The sequence below is a fragment of the Melitaea cinxia genome, chromosome Z, assembly GCF_905220565.1.
Source record: "Melitaea cinxia chromosome Z, ilMelCinx1.1, whole genome shotgun sequence".
Taxonomy (NCBI): domain Eukaryota; kingdom Metazoa; phylum Arthropoda; class Insecta; order Lepidoptera; family Nymphalidae; genus Melitaea; species Melitaea cinxia.
Genome location: NC_059424.1, coordinates 10,810,069 through 10,827,922, shown reverse-complemented (window position 1 = coordinate 10,827,922; position 17,854 = coordinate 10,810,069). Strand labels below are relative to the sequence as shown.

The following is a 17,854-nucleotide window of genomic DNA, read 5'->3' as shown; positions in this document are numbered from 1 at the left end:
AGATGTTTTAACTGCCAGCCCTATATGCGCTTGACCACGTTCCAGTCTCGCCTAAGTTATAATTGCAAAACATAATGGCGTCAGCGACACTGACCTCCGACGTCTCAAGTGCGAGGGGTCGTTACCTTTGCAGCTCTGCACACGGAATGCACATACTAGTAATGCAGAGATTTATTCACATGACACAGTAAACGGCGTTTTGCATGTGTCGGAAATTTATCATAAATACGAAGCAAATATATTTAACATAAACTCACGGTCATCTGTTCCTAAGGTAGGTAAATCAATGCCTGTGTTATAGGTAACAGGCGACTGATATAGAAATGTATATTTTTCCATTTCACACAGACTCGGAACGGAAATCAATCCAGAGCAGAAACTAGGGTCACTTGTTAAACAATCATAATGATATCTCCAGAATATAAAATCATAATGTATAGGAATATAATTAATAGTGCCTAATCGAACATCTATATTTAAACGATCTTTTATCAAATCATAAATATAGTAGTCCCACGAGTATCAGATTACGCAAGAAATAAACAAAAACCAAAGTTTTTTTACTGTGTGGCTACGGTACTAAAGAATATAGCCAACCCCTCTTTTCCCGTAGGTGTCGTAAGAAGCGACTAAGGAATAACACACTTCCGCTACCACCTTGGAACTTAAAAAGCCGACCGGTGGCGGGATAACCATCCAACTGCTGGCTTTGAAATACACAAGCCGAAGATGGGCAGCAGCGTCTTCGGTGCGACAAAGCTAGCCCTGCGATCACCAACCCGCCTGCCCATCGTGGTGACTATGAACAATACACATTAGTTCACGTTATTTTTTGCGTAAACTTGTGGAGGCCTATGTCCAGCAGTGGACTGTGTAGGCTGTAATGATGATGATGAAAGTTTTTTTTTTAAATATCATATATTTCAAGTGTACACCTACTCAAGACGCTGGATGGTAAGCAAACAGTCCCAAAAATAGTTCCGAAAACTGAAGAAGCTTCTATTTTTTATAAATAAAAAAAATTTATTTCTTGAGTACGTATGATTTTCAAATAATCTAAACAATATATAAATTAAAAAAAAAAAAACACATTGCAAGCTCGAGTAAAATTACTTACAATGACTGCACTGTAGAACGACAAGTCATCGATGTTATCAGAGCTTGACACATTTCAAATGAAGTTTTATTCCAGGGTTAGTAGTTAACAAATGCGCAATAAAAACCATTTCAATCAAGTCCTAAAAAATACAGATTAGTGAATGTCGGGATTTCTGATATGTTTTAACAAGAGTACCCTTAAAATTTAAAAGTAGTATGGCACAGATAGGGTGGCAAACGGCCCTGATAGTAAGCAGTTACTGTAGCCTTATGGAATCCTGCATCGCCAGTAATAGGAAAGAATCACCCAGGAGCCCTCCTAGGAGCTTTGCCATCTTACTCAACACAGGACCACAACACTTCTTGAGAGAAGCGTTATGTAAGGGTAAGATACTTCCTCAGTCGAAATGCTCGCGATATTAAGCAAGATATTTCCTGCTGTTCCCCTAACCTAACTTAATGTAAACAATAATAATTTTGCATTTCAATATCGTTTCAAATTATTTTATGGTCGTAACAATTGATTTTAATAGGCTTACTTTCGATTCGAGATCAGTATGCAAATCTAGAAAATATTGAGATATAAAACGTCAAAGAAACGTCTAGGTTTATAAATATATTTTTTGAATTATTTACTTAATACACTTAATATTTGTTATTATTAATATATATATAAAGCATATATGTCTTCCAGATACAGCTTTAAAACTGAGACCACGGACGAAGAGCAGAGTCCCAAGAGCAAAGGTCCTTCAACATGTGTTTGATCTTAATATTTTCTATCTTTACTAAAAGAGATTAAGCGTTTTCAGTTTTTTTGTACACCTTTGCGTATGTTATGATCAAGTATAGTTATGTCGAGATTTGACATAAATGAATGACTGATAAATTAAAAAACAATCATTAATCAAATATCAGTCATAAGGTCTCAAACAAATTTAAATGGAACTACAAGACAACCATGAGCTTTCGTTTAAAATAAGATTCTTCACAATCGGTACACCCAATAAAAATCTATGAGGTATAATTGTGCTGAAAAACGAAGAAAAACCGACTTCAATTATATCGACAAGTAATACAACGTAGGTAGACATAGTCAAATAAATACGCATTATCAAAGATTACTCCAAAAGTCGTAATCATATCTCGATGACATTTATATGTGACTACATGATAAACATCGGCTTTCGATTAAATAAAAAATCATCAAAATCGGTACACCCAGTATAAAGTTATGTGGATTTTCGATGATTTACCTCTATTTCTCTAGGATTCCATCATCAGATCCTGGTTTACTTATCACGGTACCGTACCTAAGATATCTTCTTTCCAACAAAAAAAGAATTATCAAAATTGGTTCATAAACGACGGAGTTATCCCCGAACATACATGAAAAAAAATTATGTGGTGTCATGGGGCACCAGATAGGAACGAAGTTCCTTCGGATAGTATAGAAACGACACAATTTGAAAAACAAAATGTTGAATTTTATATATATTTTCTAGTTCTTGATTTTTTTTTTTATTTTGTTGATTGGTTTTTAATTAAGTACATAAAAGTATTAAGAAAATTTAAGAAAATAACAAATACTGTAAAATAAAATAAATCAAACAAAATAATAATAATAATAATAATAATTCAAACTATTAAGTGAAATAAAAAAAAAACATATGTCTCTATTTATTTTTGTCGACAGTATAAAATTACATAAATAATTTTTAAAAAAAGTTTACTAGTAATATTTTAGTTTTACAAACGTCATATTATACAGTCGTGTGGCTGATATTACGGCACTTTCGTTATATATTTTTCTTACGGTTTTAGTATCACATTTTTATCAATAGCCAAATGTCAAGCCTGCCGGAAGGAAGTTCGTTCCAATATATATATATATATACGGTCGAATTGAGTAACGTTAAACGTTAACGTTTTTTGAAGTCGGTTAAAAATACAACGTAGGTAGCGTAGGTAATAACTCTATCAGAATCGATATAATATAAATGACACAAAATGGCAAGCACCACCTTTTTTTTTTAAAATCATCAAAATCGGTCTACCCAGTAAAAGTTGTGAGGTACATTAAAAAAAATACAATAGAATAGTAGAATTGAGACCCTCGACCTTTTTTGAAGTCAGTTAAGAAATTGAATATCATAAGCAATTTAAGATGAGTTTTTTTCAAGTAGGCGGTATAAATTTTAAATACTATATCATCATTACATAGTCGCAAAACAAAGTCGTTTCCCGCTGTCTGTTTGTTTAGATCTTTAAAACTACGGAGCGGATTTTGATGCGGTTTTTATTTAGTAAATAGAGTGATCCTAGAGGAAGGTTTGTGTGTATAATGCATGCATAATTTTAAAGTTTTAGAGGTTTCGATTGTGATGCCGTAAATAAACACATTTTTTGCGCTTTCATTCCAAATATTTATTTAAATTTTATACTAGCTGTGACTAGACTTTATTTACTGCTAGACTTTATCCACATGGTATTTAACAAAAAATTTTTTTGTTCAGTTCGAAGAGTTATAAAATAAATAAATTTCTAAAATAAAAGTATCCTAAGTTACTCTTTACTACATCAGCTATCTACCAGTGAAAGTCCCATCAAAATCGGTTCAGCCGTTTCAGAGGTTAGCCGGAACAAACAGACAGACAGACAAACAGACAAAAATTGTAAAAAATGTTAATGTGGTAAATGTACCGGGTTTAGATCCATATGCATTTAGTAAAAAGCGGTTATTTTAATATTACAAAGATTTTACCAATTTTATTTATTTGTATAGATTTAGGATCAGCATTGCAACCGTGCGAAGACGGGGTGGGTCGCTAGTTTATAATGATAAGCGAAATCTGATAATGTTTTTATATTGGATAATTATTATTTCTCAAACAATAGCATTATCACCATGTAGGTACATGTATTAGGTTATAATAATTATTTCAAATATTATATCGATACAGCTAAAAATAAATAGGTATATGGTTATTCAGCGCAGAATTTTATTTCTTAATTTTATTGCACAGAATAAAATATTTGAATTAAAAGCCATCATTTAATGTGTCAGTATAATAGAATTCGATGACCCTTTAATTTGCTCGGTTTGTCAAATTCACCTTGAGCAAATATCAATGACCATTTAACAAGGTCACCGGCCTTATTCTTTATGTACACATATTTTTCTAAATGCGCCGAAAATAAATGTAACGTATAAAAAATCGAAACAAGACACAAATATTATAGCAAAATAGTGTTAACTAATTCGATGATAAAATAATAAACATCTGTTCTAACGATTGGCTTTGTGGTTACGGCAGCAAAGAATATAGCCACCCCCTCTCTTCCCGTGGGTGTCGTAAGAGGTGACTAAGGGATAACACAGTTCCACGACCACCTTGAAACTTAAAAAGCCGACCGATGGCGGGATAACCATCCAACTGCTGGCTTTGATATACACAGGCCGAAGACGGGCAGCAGCGTCTTCGGTGCGACAAAGCCAGCCCTGCGGTCACCAAGTGCCCAGCGTGGTGACTATAGGCAAAATACATAAGTTCATGCCATTTTTGGCGCGAGCTTGTGGAGGCCTATGTCCAGCAGTGGACTGCGATAGACTGATGTGTGTGTGTGTGTGTGTGTGTGTGTGTGTGTGTGTGCGCGTTCTAACGATTGCTAAATAAGCCTTCTAAGAAATGTAGTAGTCCATTAAAAAAATTTGCACTACTTTTGCATAAAAAGAAAATATGGTACGGTAGTAATGATAAGAGATGAATTAAACAAATGTAAGACTGTTTTTGTGTAGTGGTGGCGAAGGTTGCATTCTGATTGTGAGAAAATTTTACATAATTTTTTTTGTGTACCCTTTATGTTTTCTAACAAAAGTCATTTCCAATTGCCACTCCAGGTTGTTAATTTTATTATAAAAATTGTCAATCAACGCTCATCACCAGTAGAAAAATGTGGCAAATTTACCTCCCAAGGACTTTCTTATTTTGCAGAAGAGGACTTCTTACCGTGATCCCATCTTCTTACTTTGCGGTAAGTAATATTTATAGTATATACATACTCGTATCTTATAGAATAACTTTTAAGTCTCACCTGAAGTTCCTAAACTAGATTAGATTTGATTACTTATGTATACGAGTATATGCCCAATACTTTTACACTCAATTTTATGGAATGTCCTGGAATAACTACTTTAAGCTATAAAACATTGTTTACATTGATTGGTCAATTCTAGAAAATCTCGACGCATCAAAGACACCGGCCGCCTACTCAACACGTGAATTATGTTATCAAGGACTGAGCTGTGTAACCGGAAATTAATTGAATACCAGAATACATGTATATTCATAAAACACAAAGCCTTCGTCACTTTAACAGGAAAGCGTGGAATGTTTCATGTAATCGAACTAGTAAATAAAAATATCTAAATATTGTCGTTAAGATTCATGGATGATGCCACGATAAATTACGAGTTAAATAATAAATATATATTAAAAAGTAAGTGATACGAAGTAATGGTAAGCACTGATGAGTTTTTATACAAACAAGATTTTATTAAATAAAATTAATATTAAATGTTCTCATCTTTATATGGTGAAGGAAAACATCAGTTCCCAAGCAACGGAATTTTACAATATGCTTCAATCCTTTTCCTTTCGAGATAAAACCTTTGCCCAAACATGAAAGATTTACAGGCTGTTAAGAAATAGTTACTGAAAATATTTTTTTCTTTATCATATAAATTTAGATACAATAAATACCTACATGCCTACATTTTCGAGGTCGAGAATTCATTCCTACGTCATAAAAAAGTGTTTTTCATTTAGACATACTCTCTACTTTTAAAGCCATAACGTCAGGGAAATTTAATATTATGAACATTTGTATTTAAATTCATTTTAACACTTTTATTAAACATACTCACGTGGGGCACAGTAGGAAATATCGTGCGCAAAATCTGGAGCAGCCCGACTGGGGAAGTACATCGTCCGGACAGAAGATCACAGCTAAATAACACTGCTTTCAAGCAGTGTTGTGTTCTTGTGGTAAGTAAGGCGACCAAGGGTCCTAGGGAGATTGCGGATAGGAACGGAAACGCTCTTGCGACGATTCTGGAGTTGCAGGAGTCTATAAGCTACGGTAATCGCTTACCATCAGGTACGTTTGTTTGCTGACAGAGGTATATAAAAATATTTTGAAACGAGTAAGGTGATTTGCTGCTAGTATAGAATAAAACAGGACTTATTTGATATAATAAAAATAGTAAGAGAGCGAGTAGTAAAAAATATACTAGGTATATATTTTATTCAGGCATGCGCTATTGATAAGAGCGGGTTTGTTCTCAGCGGCACGCGTTAGCTCCGATTCAGTAATAACCTTCAAATGAAAGCGAAACCAGTGGAGGTCAACGAGGCAGTCGGACGCGTTCGCTTTCGAGCCAACGCACACAAAATGATAATCATACGAACTATTTATTTAAACCATAGTATATGACAACAGATTCCTAACACTAGTAACATAAAATGACCTAGCAAAAATTAACTATGATTAAAATATATGTTTATGAATTATATTACAATTATCATTTTAATTTTTTAAATTGACCAACTAAGTATATCTGCAGTGTCGCTAAAATCCGTAAATAGTAAATTAACGATGTTAATGCATCGTTTAAACCACACACACCTTGTCCTATTTTCGACTAAGAGCTCTGACACACGAGCAGCATGTTGCCAACGGCAGAGGTAACTAAAGCCGTCGACATTCTAACTTCGGAGATCAGCGCCAGCTCTTTTAGTGTAGGAGCCAGTTGCAAAAGAAACACTGTTATTGTTTTCGTCGACGCCGACAAAAACGAAAAATACAAACACGTTCATTATGGGTCAAGAAATATTAATCAATGCGATCAAGATGAGCATTTTTTTTTACACTCTACTATTATAAAGAAGCAAGCAAAAGTTTTTCAATTATTTTCGAATGTCCATTGCTTCTTTATATGAGTTGACGTCTATTTAAAAAAAAACAACATATCGCCAGGATACCATAATGCGGAAAAGCATTTTCACCGAGCAAAAGCTCGCTATGATATTGAGGTTTGTCATGTTATTTTAATACTAGCGGCCTGACAGCGGCTTCGCTAAAATTAACTTTATTTTGGGACTAAACCCACTGCCACAATGCCGACGAGATACTAGTTATTACATCTCGTTTGTCCAGTAAATTCATTAATATGACGGCTGTTATCAACACGTTGACGGCTGCCGCCGACGGGTCGACCGCTGCTGCCGACGTGTGTCGACAGCTGTAGTTACCTCTGCCGTTGGCAAAATGCCGCTCGTGTGTAAAAACTCTAACTGTCGCCAGCGACTGTTTTCATATGTAAAACTTGCTGTGCTCGCGAATGTGTCCACGTGGAGTAGTGACTTTAAACTGTAAACATGTGAAGTCTTCGTGATTCTTTGATTTGGCATGACTTTTTTATTTATAAACCGATTCTCATAAAACAAACACTAAATGTTAAGCTAAGCTTGACACAATTTATAAGTAAAAACACCATCTAAATCAGATTCTGAGATTAGCGTGCACAAACGCACAGACAAATAGACAAGAATTCTGACAATCATTGTTTTGGATGCTATTTGCGTTGATAAAGGTCCCACTAAGTAATATTTATGTGTACATCTTAAATGTACAGACAGCGACCCGTTACATTTTATCACGTCATAGTATCACGGGTTATAATCGGTGTATTAAGACGAAACAAGAACCATTTTTTTTACTTAGACCCAAACCAATACAACTGCGAAAACCACATCAAATTTCATTTAGTAGTTTTGCTTGATGTGCAGACAAAGGTACTGACTGACACATTAAAAAAATCTAAAAAGGATATTATTGACCCTATGAAGACACACTTTTTCCTTAAATATCATATCTGCCGTCATAAACCATTTACAATTTTGTTGTAGTTGCAGGTGATATTTATAGGGTAGGGAGGTGGTCTTTTTCGTTCTTTCTACTATTAATTAACTCAAGAACTCAAAATACCTAGTATGATAATAAAAATTTTTCTACTGTATTATATTTATTGGTACTGCGTGGCTACGGTACTAAAGAATATAGCCATCCCCTCTCTTCCCGTGTGTGTCGTAAGAGGCGACTAAGGGATAACTCAGTTCCACTACCACCTTGGAATTTAAAAAGCCGACCGGTGGCGGGATAACTATCCAACTACTGGCTTTGAAATACACAGGCCGAAGACGGGCAGCAGCGTCTTTGGTGCGACAAAGCCAGCCCTGCGGTCACCAACCCGCCTGCCCAGCGTGGTGACTATGGGCAAAACACGTGAGTTCACGTTATTTTTGGCGTAAACTTGTGGAGGCCTATGTCCAGTAGTGGACTGTATAGGCTGTAATGATTATATTTATTAAAATTTCATAATTTAGAAATAAAAAATATTTACTCACATTTTTATCAACTCATATAATTCCTCAAAGATGTCTTAATCATAAGCATTATTAAGGTGAATAAAAAAATGAAGGTATTTATCATATACTTACTTACTTTTATCTCAAGCTTTAAGTTGTTATTATTCTTTTTATTTTTATATACTTACGTCAGATAATCGTTTTATCAGATTGCAGCCTCTAAGATTCAAGTCGCCGCCCACACGTTGCCGGTGAACTGCTTTTTGTTTCAAAACAAAATAAAAATTATATGCCATAATGGCATATAAGTTATGTGGTCTAACAGTTTGTTTTCTGATATTTCCAAATAAATTTCGAGTTTATTTAAAAAAAAAATATTCGTCTTGTAAAGTTTTATTTAATAACTTTAATTTACTAAAAGCTACAAAAAATAAACAATAAATGACTTGAGCTTAGTCTAGTGAAAGTTTTTGACTATTTAGTAAATTAAATGTAATATAATTTCATAAAAATAAAAAACTCCTAATACTATAGAATAAAATATAATAATTCGAACTCTAAAGTGGCGGTCAGCTGTACTTCCTTCACCGTACTAATATAATAACCATAATTAAATAATAAATTTAATCTTCATCCATCAAGCTATGTTTGCAATTAATAATCCTATTAATGTGTGTCTAATTATCAATTCAATGTCAATTTTATTATATGATATTACAAGAAAGAGTTGAAATACACGGTTATCACATGTTAGGTTCTAATGCGATACCGCGTTGATGTCTTTTGTTGGCGTGATAAACAAAGTTACCTAATTTCATATATCAGACGATATGTATGTATAGGCAGCTCGTTTACAACTTTTATTCTTAATTACAAATTAAATTGTTAATGTATTATTTTATTAATTAGTGACGTTTTGGAGTACACGGACACGGGAGACGCCGGTCCCATTGTAAAAGTATTTTTCTGAACTGAACTTTAATAAATTTATCGTTCGTGCAACAGGTATTTTTGATCATTGCTCTGATTAAAATTTATTAGTATTTTAAACTTGATTAGTTTACTTATTTCTCATATTCTTAGAAGCACAATCAATAAAATATTGTTTGTTGCATCTATTGCCAATACAATTATTTAAATTTTTGTACTTCAACCTTTACATATTTTTACTAGAAAGAAAAATGTAGCCCCTTCTCGAAGGCTTGTAAAAACTCCTTTGGTCTATTAGCCCTGTATATCTCACTAAAGATTTATCCAGTTAAAGTATAATATACAGTTGTAATTAAATTAATTCTTTTAAAGTGTTACTCCTCTGGACCTTGTTTTTCAATAGCATTTATTCAGAAATACACATTTTTGTGTTTTAATATATTGATTCACACACTTAGAATTTATGTTCTGAAAATTTATATTTTAACTTAAAGTTTAAACAATATGATAATGCAAAGCAAGAAATTCGCAAACACAGCTGAGGACATTGAAATGAAACAACAATTTTTATTTTTACATTAAATTTATATTTACTGACAGACCTGAGACAGTTGATGTGCTACAGCAATAGAACAAAGAAACATCACTTAAATCTAAAGCGGAAACAAAAATATTAGTCAAATTGTGAACATAATAAGAACTAAAAAAAAAAAAAAAAAAAAAAAAAAACAATTTCAATTAAAATTTTGCCAAATTTAATTAAAAAAAAAATACGATTATAATCAATTCAAATTATCTTCATCATAAATCAGGTCAAATATGTGTTATTTGGCAAAATTTAGAGTAAGGTTAACATCGCATTGCTATAAGATGACATTTAATAGTTCCATATGCTATATATTATAGTGATGCTCACTCGCGACGTTGGACGAAGATGATACTTTAACATATGGAAGTATTTACGCAAGCATACAAGAAATAACCTTTCGCTGTAGCTGTGACAGATCTGTAAACTAACACTAGAATAAACTATGAATACTTAACCCTAATATGATTCTAGACAAAGTCCAAGTAGCGTCTCATACAATTTAGTGTGGCTCATAGCTATAAGAGCAAAATTTACTCTCAAACATACACGGCTGTGTTTTCGTTGCACGATGTCACTTGGCCTTCATCTAGCAACAATTTTATTTCGCTCTACGCTTATAGTAAACAAAAAGTAATAAAACGCACGCTTTTGACACTTGTGCTAAACTTACAAGGGAATAAAGTGAATTTAAATGAAAACAACATGTTATCATATTTTCCTTTCAAGTTTTTACTCGTTGTTGTAACATAAAATATATGGTAACTAAAAATTAAATTAAAACATTATAATGACATAAAATATAATAAGACTTAATGTATTTTTCTTATACACTATTTATATAAATTTAGAACCACTACGAACTAACGTGAAAAAAAAGTTGTAGACGGGTACAATAATCGAATATGATAAATAACAAATTTTACGCTTAATATTTACAGTACTTACACCTAACCAACACTTCTATCGCGTGGTTTAAACAATACAGAATGACAAATATGTCTGCTTAAATATATTCAGAGGATGAGCGTCAGGCCGCAATGCGACGGGGCCACCTGCAGTAAATAAAGAAACTTTTCGCTACTTATTAAGAAGGCAAGTTGAGGTATTCGTGTGGTCGGCGACGCCCGCCGGCCGCGGCCCGCGCTCTCACAACGCTCTAACCCTATTACTCGTTACTTGAGGTAGTTACGTTTCATATTATGTCACTATTACAATTATTGCTACGACAAAAATATTTCTGTTATCCAAACTTCAACAGTCTAATCAAAATTTTAACATATAATTATTTTGTCTATTCTGATATAACGGTTCTATTAATATACGGTTCTAATAACACATTCACATAATTTAATTGTTTCTTTCGACTAACCAGTATTCTTAGCAAGACACAATCAAATCTGTTTAATACAAGTAGGGTGTTAACAATTGTGTATAAAATTTACAAATTTAGTACTGTTCTTTCAATAAGCAAAATGGTAAATAGGTACTATAGAATATATAGTTTTGCGACAAGACGTCTTAATTGTACATATAAATTCAATATTTATTACATGTGTACATATTGAAGAGTGAGTTACAATTTTATATAGAATAATTATTTTCTAATCTGAATTGAACAAGTCCATTTTATAATTATTTGATTCACTTAGCCATTTATATATATAATCACTGATGAGGTAGATAAGCATTTTTAGTGTTATTTTAATTGTATAAAAATATTTCTGCGATATTATTAACAGTTTAATACAAACACTATCAAAATTAAATCGATATAATGTTCATATTGCACATTTACTTTCAATGATTATTCTGTTGGATGTATGTACTACAGAACATGTGTTGTGAGATGAAAACGATCCAAAACGTTTTACTTGTTATTTGCAATAGGACATGTATAAAAATTGAGTTACGTATAGACAAACAGTGTGAATGAATTCGTTTTGAATTACGTGTGACGTAAGAGAAACTGACAAATAACAAATAAAATGTTTTAAATAGCCACATACTATGACCTTTTTGTATACTTTGACGAGTAAGCCCACAATTCTTTTCATATATTATATACAAAGAATATCATGTATAATGATGTCATTCTTACATAGAGTAAATTATTAATAATAAACATGATATTTCATTTATTACTATACAAAAACATTTACATTACTAATAAAATTATTGCTAAGGAATTTAATTATTAAGCTAAAAATTATTAAAGTTAAATTGATCGCAACAGAGTGTTTGCGGAATAGATTTGGCAACGTTTAGGAAGACTACTTTCCTACGACTAACGAAACAGGAATGTTAAAACTAAATTCGATCATATAACAAACTGGTAACTTAAATTTGATATAAATTATTATTTTAAAGAAAAATTTTGAATTTCATCTACTATATAACAGTTAAAACAAATGTCAATAGACATAAAATTAAAATAGGAAGCACCGGGAAATATTTACACAATTAATATCTAACCAATATGATAATTTACATCTAAAACAAAAACGACAATTATAACAGCCACGCGGACGATTGCTGTAGTCATCGCGCTTCGTCTTGCCCCACAAGAGGCCGAAGCAGTTCGAACAAATTGAATGGGCACAATGTTAAGGGCCTGTTTCAACGGCTGCTGATACGGCTTACCCATGAGATATAAGTTACAGACAGAGCTTATAAGCAGAAATATTTATCACCAAGGAATATAATCAAGGAATTTATTGACGGAAAAGAAAATATATCAGAAACATTCAAACTATTATCGCAATTTATATTTTAGATACCTTTAAACGTCAAATAACTTTATCAGGCGAAACCGGCGAAACAGGCCCTAAGTGTTTTACAACGACTTAAGTTTTGGAAAAAAATCATAGTTTTCATTAAGATTCTATGACGTTATCAGAAACTAGATGTTTACTTAATTAAATCCATATCATCGTTCGTTCTCAAAAACAAATTAATTAAACAAAATAATAAAAATAATTTCCTCGGTACTTAAGTAAAGAAAAATCCGGCTTAAAGTCCCAAATAAAATTATTTACAAGAACATACTCTGATCAGTTTTATATGTTTGTCAGTACTCGTGCATCACAAACATTAACAATCATTTCAAACTTATATTTTAACTAAAACCTTCTATGGTCCGTAATTTACAATTAAGAGATATGTAATAATTAAACGTCGTAAATGACAACCGTTCAAATCACCTAATATAATATTAATAACTGCCTGATATTTTTTATCTAACTAATTCTACTATAAAATAGTAATTCATATGTTAAATGATATGGAACGGTCTATAAATTATTGCGGAATATCACTCCGACGTCGGGTAATTACATGTTTAGCGCCCAGACACCCAGACATGTAAAGTCACCTTGCACCGAATACAAGGTTAGATTGAATGAACAACAAAAAAACATAGCTGCAAACTAATGCATGCGTCGGAGTCGACCCGCAGCTCTGTTAGAAGGACGTAACTGTTCTATAACGTATCGTTATGTTTTGTTATTAACTACAAACATTTTTGAACTGTCATTACAAGACTCATTTAAACATGATATGTATGCGAAAAAAATGCAATTAACATATTGACTACAAACGTAAAAAATAAAACTAAAATTGTGATTTTGACGTGAAAGAGATCTAACACGATTGTCGGGATCGCAAACTCTAATTAACATATTGACTATAAACGTAAAAATTAAAACTAAAATTTTGATTTTGACGTGGAAGAGATCTAACATGATTGTCGGGATCGCAAACTCTTTTTTGTATGTGTATCATAATGTTTCTCCATATGATCTTTTCTGATAAAACCTTTACCACAATGATCGCACTTAAAAGGTTTACAGCCAGAGTGCAAGCACATATGTCGACGTAAATCTGTCTTGTGGTTAAATGATTTTGGACACTCAGGACATTTAAAAGGTTTATTTTCCGCGTGCTTCAAACAATGGCCTTCATAAGAAACACCATCCGAGAATCGTTTACCGCACCGGTCACACTTAAAAGGCTTAGCTCCCGAATGGAAAGTTTTGTTATGTTGTGTGAGGTAACAAGCTTTATTAAATAATTTGTCACATTCAAAACATTTATGTATTTTTACGGGTGCTGGCTTTTTAATCCGATTTCTTTCAGTGAGCGGTGTAATCGAACTTGCAGACGAATTAGATGGCGATCGATTGTTTACATTCTCGGCCTTGGCACTTTCCGGGCTCGCTGGAGACTTCATTTCATAATTTTCTTTGTTTCCATAATCCATAGCACGCTCCATTTCTAAAATCTGAAGCTCGCTAGAGTCAGTTCCTAAGTCATCGTTATTTCGTTTAATAGTTTTACCTCCTACCGCGTAACCGTAAGGATATACTTTTATATTATCTGTTTTGTAACTAATTACATTTTCTTTAACAATTTTAGGGGCAAAGCTATAATCGAAATCTATAGTTTGATCGTTAATATCAAGATCGTTATATTGCACGTTAGGATTAACTGGATCGACGATAATGTAACCGGCGGTAGATTCGTCGGTGACAACTTGACCCCCCACGTTAGGCGATGTAATATAGTTAGAAACGTAAACGCTAAAGCTCTGCGTTTGGAGCTGCGAAAAACTCGGCAACGGTCCACTTGCAGGTAGATTCGACGTTCCTTGTTCCATAACATTGACTTCTTCTGGTGTCGATTCACCAAAAGTAGCCGGATTGGCTATAGGCAGATTGTTGATAGCCATATCCATAACGTGGGGGGCCATCCCGTTTGGGTAATTCGGTGCTATAGTCTGCTGAAAATTCTGACCCAAATATAATGGGGTGTGCGTGTGGTCCGGTACTGAAGGGCCCAATGGATCCGTAGACCTCGGATTGTATGGATTGACACCCAAATGGCTGAACGGTGGTAGCGTGTGTGCCGTAAGCGCTGGCGTACTCTGGGTTGGAACTGGAGTTGCAATATTGCTGGTTGACACTGATAGCAGGCCCCTCATATGGTGATTTTGAGAAACAGAGGGACCTGCTTCCCCGTTTGGGGGATTCACCCCAGTTGTAATTGAAGAACCTTTAGACGCTTGAGAATTATCATTGGGGTTCCCCATACCCGGTGGTTGGTTACCTATATTTATGGGATGCGAACCCACTTGATGCTGTAAAGTATGATTAACTAAAGGATTGTTACCGAAACTATTATCTAAATTACCCTGTTGAAGATGCGTGTATGGTGACTTGGTCTGCATGGCGGCTACACGATGAGAGCGCTCGAAGTTTTGAGGATTGTAAGGCGACTGCAAAGCGCTCTCATCTACGCTCCGGCTGTCATCTGATGGGATAGGACTTTGAGTATTAGAATCAACACTCTGTTGTTGAGCGCGATTTTGAAGTGAGTCTCGACTAGGATGATGATGACTTGAAATCGGCATTGTTGCAGGATCTGGTTGCCCCGATGACCTCACCGCATTTTTATGTAAAGTTGTGTTATAGTGTCTTTTTAAATGTCCCGAACTAGTAAACCATTTGTTGCAGGCAGTGCAGTTGTAAGTTTTCGGTCTTCTTGCTTCATTTGATTTCCAGTTTGCACCTTTTCCACCAATAGACGGGAGAGATGAAGAAGTAGGATTTGCAGGTTGTGTACTTGTTATTTGTGGTGCTGAAGGTGAATCATATGGTCGATAGGGTGGTTTCATATCCGAATTAGTCGAAGCAACATTTCCAGAATAATCAGATAATGGTGTCATTTGAACTCCGGGGTAAAGCTTTTGTTCTACGTGCATAAAAGGCTTCTGATCATGATGGACTAAAAATTTATCTTGTGAATATCCAAACTTTTGATCAGGATGAAACATTTTTCCTTCTGTCGTATAAGCTTTTTGTTGTTCGGCAAACATTTTTTGATCTTTAAATAATGATACGTCACCATTGAGTTGAGGATTGTTATACAATTTTTGGGTTTCCCATGGCATCATTGGAACAGTTCTTGTATTAACCTCACGAACCTGAGAATGTGTTTCTTCATATGAAACATTCTGTTGCTCCCCTTCATTACCTTGATATACAACTTTCTGTGAATCTAAATCTAGTATATCGGAAGATTCTTCGTGTTCTTCTTTAACTTTTACATTATCATTTTGATAAACAGAATTATTGTATTTTCCAGAAAATTGTTGAAAAGGCATAGTCGCTGAAGAAGGAGCAGCACTAGTGCCCGCATGTGCAGAGTTGCAGTGTTCATTGAGTTGAACTGCTGAATCACATACAAAGCCACATTTATCGCATTGGTTAGGTGATGGAGATGGAGTTGGTTGATTTAATGGTTGACCATAAAGTGGACTTGATGACGACACTTGAGATACTCGTTCTTGCATACTATATGGGTGGAAACGATTAGGCTTGTGAAATTCCTGACTGTATTGGGATTGCTCCCAATTGATTTGTTCTGAGTGTTGGTTTGAAAAATTAGTATGCGAAAAATTGTTACCAAATTGTGCTGCTCCTGGAGAAAAGTTAGTTTGATCTGGATTTTGATATGGTGATGGAGCACTATGATAACTTTGAGGTGTAGCCGGATGCGGAAACTGAACTGTCGTTTCTGGTGTTGCCCTTTGTTGAAATTCCGGACTCGGTTTAGTAATCATGCTGTCGCTAGAATCGGCTGGAGCCGACACTGTGGTCTCGTTCGTCAATTTACCGTTGTTATTATCTGAATCATTTTGAATGCTTGCCATCCCCCACTTTAAGAACAAATTCTCGTTATGATACTGTAAATGTACTTGTAATGATGTGGGTGTATCCAAATTCAAATGGCAGACCTTACAAGGATTACTTATTGGCAAGAAGGTCGACGAAACGTCGTTGCTATTTGCCATTTAAGTCATTGACGTAAAGGAGAACACCGTCTCCGCCAACGAAAAAAAAATAAAAATATAACACTTCCCTTCTCGACGAACATGTAGCCGAGGATGCATCAAATCAGGCGCTACAGGTTATTCATGGCCGCAATCGCATTATCTCCCAAGCGACTTAACTTATACTAGGGCAGTGTTTCAAAGAAAGTTTTACGCGGCATTGCAAAGTGCGGGCGGGCGGCGCGGCCACGTGCGCATCGTAAACACTCCGACGATGCAAAATATTGTCAAAACAAACTTTAACTATTAAACGTCTGAAATCACAGTATGATTTAATTACAAGTCGCACTGAATATCTGTTTATTGTTATAATTTTGTTCGTTTTTAGTCCACACTTTCTTCTCACAAAACTATAAAGTCATAAAACTAAAGTCAATTCAACTATAATCACAACAAGACTTGTTTTAATTTTAGTTTGGCACTTGTTTATAAACGCGGAAAAGTAATGTCTGTTATAGTTTATAACGAGCCGGAACGCACGCGACACGAGTAAGCCGCCGGGTACGGGCGCTGTGAACGTTTACAAGCAACTGACAGCCTTCCCGAAGTCGCCTTCGGGGGTATGACTTCAATAACAATTCGCAACGTCGTCCCCCACCGAGGCGTAAGTGCGAGCGAGAGCGTCATGCGGTGATGAAGTTATCGCTTATTCGTCCTTTTGTGTGTCCTGCGTATGAGCGAGACGGTGAACTAGAGGGGCGGGGGTAGCGCGGGAAGGGCCCGGTCCTACGCTTTCTCAAAATTGAAATGCCCGGTCGAAATGTCCGGTGATGCTGCGTCCTGCGTCCGAGTAGGATAGCGATAGCGCCCACCCTTACAATGCGGGACGCTTGAGCCTTGCGACTAAATTTTCTAAATTTCAAATCTTACATTTAATAATATTACTCGAAGAAAGTACGCATTTCAAATCATTACTTT

At 34.6% G+C, this 17,854-nt stretch overlaps 1 protein-coding gene across 1 annotated transcript; it reads right to left on the bottom strand.

The window, feature by feature from the left end:
* Positions 1-13,780: 13,780 nt before the first annotated feature.
* Positions 13,781-16,897, bottom strand: LOC123668784. The gene has a single exon (XM_045602477.1). The coding sequence runs from the start codon at positions 16,895-16,897 to the stop codon at positions 13,781-13,783; it is 3,117 nt and encodes a 1,038-aa protein (XP_045458433.1).
* Between the last annotated feature and the right edge of the window lie 957 nt (positions 16,898-17,854).

What these genes read in the sequence shown, in the direction of transcription:
- LOC123668784 (XM_045602477.1), bottom strand. Translation starts at nt 16,897, where the DNA reads ATGGCAAATAGCAACGACGTTTCGTCGACCTTCTTGCCAATAAGTAAT.